The 6819-nt window shown below is 41.8% G+C and overlaps 2 protein-coding genes across 2 annotated transcripts; one reads left to right on the plus strand and one right to left on the minus strand.

Annotated features, from left to right (window-relative positions):
- Positions 1-286: 286 nt before the first annotated feature.
- Positions 287-3899, plus strand: LOC129306405 (probable E3 ubiquitin-protein ligase LOG2). The gene is made up of 3 exons (XM_054947008.1): positions 287-1196; positions 2683-3175; positions 3458-3899. The coding sequence occupies exons 1-3, from the start codon at positions 712-714 to the stop codon at positions 3581-3583; spliced, it is 1104 nt and encodes a 367-aa protein (XP_054802983.1). The 5' UTR covers positions 287-711; the 3' UTR covers positions 3584-3899.
- Positions 3900-4722: 823 nt separating this feature from the next.
- Positions 4723-6819, minus strand: LOC129304870 (uncharacterized). Its single transcript, XM_054944698.1, has one exon. The coding sequence runs from the start codon at positions 6369-6371 to the stop codon at positions 4962-4964; it is 1410 nt and encodes a 469-aa protein (XP_054800673.1). The 5' UTR covers positions 6372-6819; the 3' UTR covers positions 4723-4961.

Here is a 6819-nt window from a genome sequence, read left to right on the forward strand (position 1 = left end):
TAAATTAAATAAATATTATTTAAATTAATGATAAAATATATTTATTAAAATTTTATATTTTTTCGATAAATATAAAATAAAAATATAAAAAAAATCTTAAAATTAATCTGGATGGATGGGACCAAAAACCAAGCACGTAATATTCAAAAGTAATTTCAGGTTTAAATAAGAAAAAAAAAGCTTCCTCTGGGTTAGCCGGAAATGCCACGTGTCCATCCCATGGTGAACGGTGCTTCTGAGCGGAACTTTACGCAATCCCATTATACCCGCCATCCGAGTGATCCGACTGTGTGAGGATTCGCTCTCCTTATTCTTTCCTAGTTTGTCTACTTCTCCCTACTCCGATTTCCCTCCGCATTCCTTCAAATTCTCGATTCTTCCCTGTCTCCGTCATCCCTCTCGTTCCCGGTTTTTACCTCAACACTCTTTGCGCTCGTGATCCCTCGCTCCATCTGAATTTCCCCCACCCTTTTTATGCTGACTTCCCTCCTCTTCCGCTATTTTATTACACTCCGTTTTTCTTCTTCTTCGTGCTCACCGGTTTTGATGTCCCGTGTCCGCTAGGAAAGAGGATAAAGGAACTAAATTTACGCGTTTATGCCGGTGTACCCCAGGCTCTCTCGGAGAATCAGCGCGGGCAATTTTGGGTAAATTAGGGCTTTGGGTATTTTTCTTCACATTTAGCAGCCCGGGAAGTGGTCTCTCGTTTCCATGGGTAACATTGGAAGTAGTAGCGTTAATAACAACCGCCGTAGGCACAGCGCAAGTGGGAGACGGAGTCATCCGCCTCCCCCTCCGCCGGTGACCCCACAGCCGGAAATCACGGCCAACCGATTCGTCTATCCTCCCGCTCCGCCCTATCCATCGCAATTCTCAAACACGAATCCCCCACCGTATTACCAGTACCCAGGTTTCTATCCCCCACCTCCAACGACTATGCCGGTTCCTCTGCCACCTCCGTACGATCAGCATCATCGCATGGGGTCTCATCCGCCTATGGACCCGGCATGGATGGGCGGACGTTACCCTTGTGGCCCTGCAATGCCTCCGCCCGCGCCCTACGTGGAGCATCAGAAGGCGGTTACGATCAGGAACGATGTTAATATTAAGAAGGAGACTCTGAGGATTGAGCCCGATGAGGAAAATCCGGGGCGGTTCCTTGTGGTATTCACATTTGATGCCACTGTGGCCGGGAGGTACATTTTCCTCTCATTATTTGCTGATAACATAGATAAAATGAAAAATTTGAGCTGGGCAATTCAATGTAATCATGTCAAGGGGTTGCCTGGATTGCAGAATTTAAATTGGGGCCCTGTCTTCCTTTTCACCTTTTAACTATGTGCAATTTGTTCTGCCATGAAACTATTTTGTCCTGAAAAGTTTGTTAGATGCGGAGTACCTTGATTTCTAGCTTCTTGGATAGGCTTCTGTAACTGCAAGCCTGTTTGATATGCTATGAACGATGTACTAATCGCTTAGTTAGTTATTATTATTTTTTTACCTGATTTACTTCAGGTTTAAAAATTTATTCTCTTTGCTTCTGCTACCTCCCAGTAACGCCTCTCAGATGAGCATCCAGTTTTTCACGTCCATATCCATGTGAGATTCAGGGATTTATGTCAAAAACATCCACGTGTTTCCGCGGTTCACTTTATTTTGATATCTTTCTGTTAGAAGAGAACGCCTATAAGGAAAGGAATAGTAACAGGCCTATCTCTATTAGCTAATAACGTAGACGATAGAGGCTAATAGAGATAGGAAACCACTAAGGAAGGAGCACATTTGTCATGATGATAGATAGTTTTTACTTGATGTTTTGAGCCCTGGTAACATATGCATTAAATTGAACTTAAATATAATGCATTTTCAAAGTTGATGGGTTCATGTAGGTTCTGAAGTTCTAGCCACCTGGTAGACAAGAAGCTATCGCGTTTTCATATACTGTGAAAATATGAGAGGCACAGAAATCACTTTTTTGTCTTTTGCATGTTGCATTACTCTTGCAGGATTGAGAGTGAAGCTATTTAGTGCTCAATGGTAATTAAATATTGACAAGAAGAACAAGAAGCCTTATCCCTTTACGTGGGATTGGCTATGTGGATCACATAATGGTAATTAAATATTTTTAAAAGAAAATCAGTTGTGAAGTAAACTGATATTGTAAAATTCAATCATTGTTTTGGCAGTTGAGAAATACCATTATGGGACTACACCTATAGTATCTTAGTGATATTCAGTTCCTTGGCACTACTCTCATCTATCACACTTTTAAAAGCATGGCTAAGCTGGAAGCAGAACAATCAAAAAATGGTTCCTATATGGGCTATATATATCATTTGTGGAAGCAATACCTATTGTCTCTCTACAAGTTGCAATATTGCATGGTTTGGTCTATTCTTTTTTTTCTTTTTCCTTTTTTTCTGGGGGCGGGGTTGCATGCGAAAATGGAATTGTTTATAGAACTTTAGACTTCTGATGTCAATTAACATATATAAGCAGCATTGATATCTGGGATAAGGTTGACTTACTGTATACCAACTTATCCAGTTTAATTATGCAATCGATACATTGGCACTGTTAAATATCTGAAATTAGTTGATACTGATGAGTCCTGAGGGTGGAAAGTACAGTGAGATCTGTTTTTTGTACTGATGTTTTTGCTTCCTTGTGTCTCTATGACAGCATCACCATACTTTTCTTTGCAAAAGAAGGTGATGGCTGCATTCTTACGCCGACAAAGGAAAATCTTCTAGCACCTGTAACCGTGCAATTTGAGCAAGGTCTTGGCCAGAAGTTTAGGCAGCCAGCTGGAACTGGTATTGACTTTTCGATGTTTGAGGAATCGGAATTGTTAAGAAGTGACATGGATGTTTACCCTCTAGCAGTAAAGGCAGATGCATCCTCTGGTAATCATGAAGGATCAAATGAAACTCTTACATCTGGTGGCACAAACTCTCAGGTTACTCAAGCAGTCTTTGAGAAAGGGAAAGGAGAGTTCCAAGTGAGGGTAATCAAGCAGATCTTGTGGGTGAATGGGATGAGGTATGAGTTGCAGGAGATATATGGTATTGGAAACTCAGTGGAGAATGACTTCGATGGAAATGACCCAGGGAAAGAGTGTGTCATCTGCTTATCGGAGCCTCAGGATACAACTGTTCTGCCCTGTCGACACATGGTATTTACCATTTCCCCGGTTTATTTGTTTTCTAAGATTTGATAATATGCTTAATTGCTCATCATAGTTGCCAATATGGTGAGTATTGTTCTGCAGATTTATATATGATGTTTGCTGCTGCCAAATTTCATCAGCCGTTGGGATTTATTTGTTATTTCCCACTTCAACCAGTTATAGTAGTGTGCCACTTGTCAATCTCATGCCCTGATGATTATTCACTTACTTAAAATGTACCTGTTGTGTGCATAAATCAGTTCTTTAATTGTTTTTTTCTCGTGGCAGTGCATGTGTAGCGGATGTGCGAAAGTTCTGAGGTTCCAGACAAACAGGTGCCCGATTTGCAGACAGCCAGTTGAGAGGCTTTTGGAGATAAAGATCAACAACGGGCCTGAAGAGACAACAATGTAAGCGTGTAAAGATTCCTGTACAGTACAGCCCACCGTTATAAGTGCTTCTCCTCCATCCTATTTCCATGATTTGCCCCCTGCGTCTTTTGGCTTTAACAATAATTGAAATGGAAATGATACGCGGTTTAACGCACGGGATGGTATTGCGCATGGCCTATATTATATGAGACTGCCCCCGCCATGATTGTTTGGCTTTGCTTCCAAATGTTTTCCCATGGAAATAAATAACAATTGGTGTTTTTCTTTGGGTGACTGTAGTTTGTTCCACACATATTTTGTAGTGTTTCAAGTGTTGATATCCTAGTTTGATTTAGTCATTGTTGTGCTCACTGTATCTTCGATCTTTGGCCAAAAAAAAAAAAGTATCTTCGATCGATGATAGTGAGGGCTGCGGCTGCGGCTGCGGGTGGGGGGAGGTTGTGGCCCTCCCCGCAAATTGCCTTTTTACAGACTTGGCGCACCTGAACTTGGGTTGCTTAGTTTCCCGTTTGGTAGAAATAATCTCTCATACTCTTCCAAAAAGACAAAAAACCGTGTCACTGTTGAATAAAGGTGCTGTCTGATTCTGATTTCTGTTTTCAAAAACTGTATTTTTTATTTTTTGTCTGGATAGGTTTTGAATTTCTGTCTTTAAAATTGTTTCTATTTTTTGTTTTTAAAAACAAAAAATGGAAAGATTTTAAAGTGGTGTTTTGGTTCCCCCCCCCCCTAAACTACACTACAGTTGATTATTATAAATTACTTTCAATTATAACTAACTATTATGATAGACCATCACTAATAATCCTTGACAACTTTTATCATCAGTCGTTTTTAAACTCATTGTTTTCAAATTAAATAATCAAACAAATTTTTGCTTTGTTTTGTTTTGATAAACACTTTTTAAAAGTTAACTTATAAAATAGTTTTTTTTTAAAAAAATAAAAATAAAATCAAACAAGTTCTAAATCTCCGAACTGCTGTAGCTTAGGGAACTTTAAAACAATCCTAGTCACACATTAATAAATTGGATAGATTATGGGAGTTACACAAACAATGAGGTCATCTGCAAACGCAGAAGAATGAGAAAGAGAAACGATTTCCGTTCCTTCGCGCACAGGAACTTCGGCTTCTATTCACCCATCCAAAGCGAGAAGAGGATACGATCAAACACCGATTTCATTAATAACAAACGACAACGACAATGGTTGTTTATTTAGTTTTAAGCGCCCAACCATAAAAGCACTTGGATGTTCTCAGCATCCCGCACTCACAGACAACGACCACAAAAGCAATATTATCCTTAGATATTTGGACCATGGTCCAAATACAAGTCACACGTTACAACAAACACACAAACTTCAATAATGATCAAACAGGAGAGAAGCCCTCAAAGCAGCTCAGTTTCCCCACCACTGGTGCACATAGACGCCGCTGCTCCTAAGAACCTTGTGGATATCCATGCAACTTCTCATTTCCTTCGTATTTTTATCATCCCCACTGCCTGGGCAGCCCAGGAACATCTCATCAACGAAGCATATGACTCCACTTTCAAGTATATCCGAGAGGAACTTCCGTTCAACTTCTCCTGCATTCATCTTCAGCACCACAAAGTCTGCAAACCGCACAGTTTCTTTGAACCACGCAAGGAAATCAAACTCTTCCTCTCCGACATATGGATCCACTTCTCCATCTGTGTTGAGCTTGGCCGCAACATCTCCAGCCAGTCCTGGATGATAAACAAAAGTGATACCAGGTCGTTTCACGTAGGATAACAGGATGGAAGTGTTGTAGTGAACCAAATAGACATTGAAATCTTTCTGATCGATGGGATATGACGGGAGGAACCAGTCACTGACATTTGCGTCCAGCGGCTTCCCTACCCCAATATCAATATACACCATTCGCTTTCTCGTCGAAACATCCACAAACTTGGGCAAATATGACATCCGTTCTACAAACTCTGGAGGGAGTCGTTCCTCCACGAGAGGTTCCAACAGCTCCGTGAGAGGTTTGTTAAGGGTAAGATTTGGACAGTCTGATGGAAGGTTATTACTATCAAAGGTGCTGGTATTGTCGGATCTTTTCTTGAAAACCACGAGGTTTAGTTGATTGATATGACCAACATGCACGACACTTGAAGATCTCAGCAATGACGATACCGGGGTGGCAGACCTTATCAAGTCATTTGGGTTCGAAGAACTAGCACCCACAAGCAGGGCACCTATTCCACGGGGCTTAAGAACGCGTTCCACCTCAAGCACGAGCAATGCAGGAACTGAAACCTTATCCAGGTCCCTGGAAAACACGAAATCGAATGAAGAATCTGGAAAATGAAGCTCGTACACGAATTTTTTCTGTTTGAGCGAGAAAAAGCGGTGTTTGTAAACACCGTTGACACTGGAGAATCCCAACTGTTGCATTGCCGAGGCGGCCATTAAGGCTCCTTCTCCAATACAGAGACTTTTAGCATTACAGTCCAAAAACTGTTTACCCATCAACTCCGTGACCACAGTAGCAGTCAAATTGACATCTTGCTTGCAATTCATAGAGTCAAATGAACTCCAAAAGGTGTTCAGTATCCGACTCGGAAACAGGTAGGAGCCCTGAGTCAAAGTGACGGTAGCAGAATCGGAATCCGCGACACAGTCATTATAAGTAATCGGAGCCAACGCTCCCAGATCGAAGTTTGATAGGACGCGGACCAAAGTTACGGTGGAAAGAGCAGAGGCCACTAAGAATGCTCGAAAAAGGACGCGCCTCCCCACAGACCCTTTAAAGATCTGAAATGTCAAGGTCCTGGTATCCATAATATTTCAAATTGGATACCCACGAAAGTTCGCGAGAGCAAGATCACCGAGAAGAAGCAAAATCCACAGAGGAGATTTGGAATTGTCTGAAATATCAGAGAGAATGGAAAGCCGGAACGGAGAAGGGGGAGAGGAATTAGCGAGTGCAAAACCTGGATGAAGTGTGATTGCCACCCACGAGGACACCCATCGGTTTCTGGCAGTTTAACCAGACCCTCCTCGGAACCCTCTTCGACATTGGCTCGTCCCAGCTACCTCCCATCCTGGACGGATTGTATCCTATGCCCACATTGTTCCCAGGGAAATCAACTCATTCTGACGTTCCGGCTTCGATGAAACCAAGTATTTTGTAGAAAAGAACTGTGGGAGGTGAGGAAGGAGGCAGCTTCAAGCTTTGTTAGGCTCTCCAGCTAAGTGTGAAATTGCAGGGATTGCGCAGATCTGAGAA

Source organism: Prosopis cineraria, unplaced genomic scaffold (assembly GCF_029017545.1).
Source record: "Prosopis cineraria cultivar Desert tree isolate PC_DT_omini unplaced genomic scaffold, ASM2901754v1 PC3, whole genome shotgun sequence".
NCBI lineage: Eukaryota > Viridiplantae > Streptophyta > Magnoliopsida > Fabales > Fabaceae > Prosopis > Prosopis cineraria.

Bases quoted from the DNA above. Each gene is read 5' to 3' on its own strand.
- LOC129304870 (XM_054944698.1), bottom strand. From the start codon at position 6,371: ATGGATACCAGGACCTTGACATTTCAGATCTTTAAAGGGTCTGTGGGG.
- LOC129306405 (XM_054947008.1), top strand. From the start codon at position 712: ATGGGTAACATTGGAAGTAGTAGCGTTAATAACAACCGCCGTAGGCAC. The intron at 1,197-2,682 runs GTACATTTTCCT...TCTCTATGACAG, and splicing joins GATGCCACTGTGGCCGGGAG to CATCACCATACTTTTCTTTG. The intron at 3,176-3,457 runs GTATTTACCATT...TTCTCGTGGCAG, and splicing joins TTCTGCCCTGTCGACACATG to TGCATGTGTAGCGGATGTGC.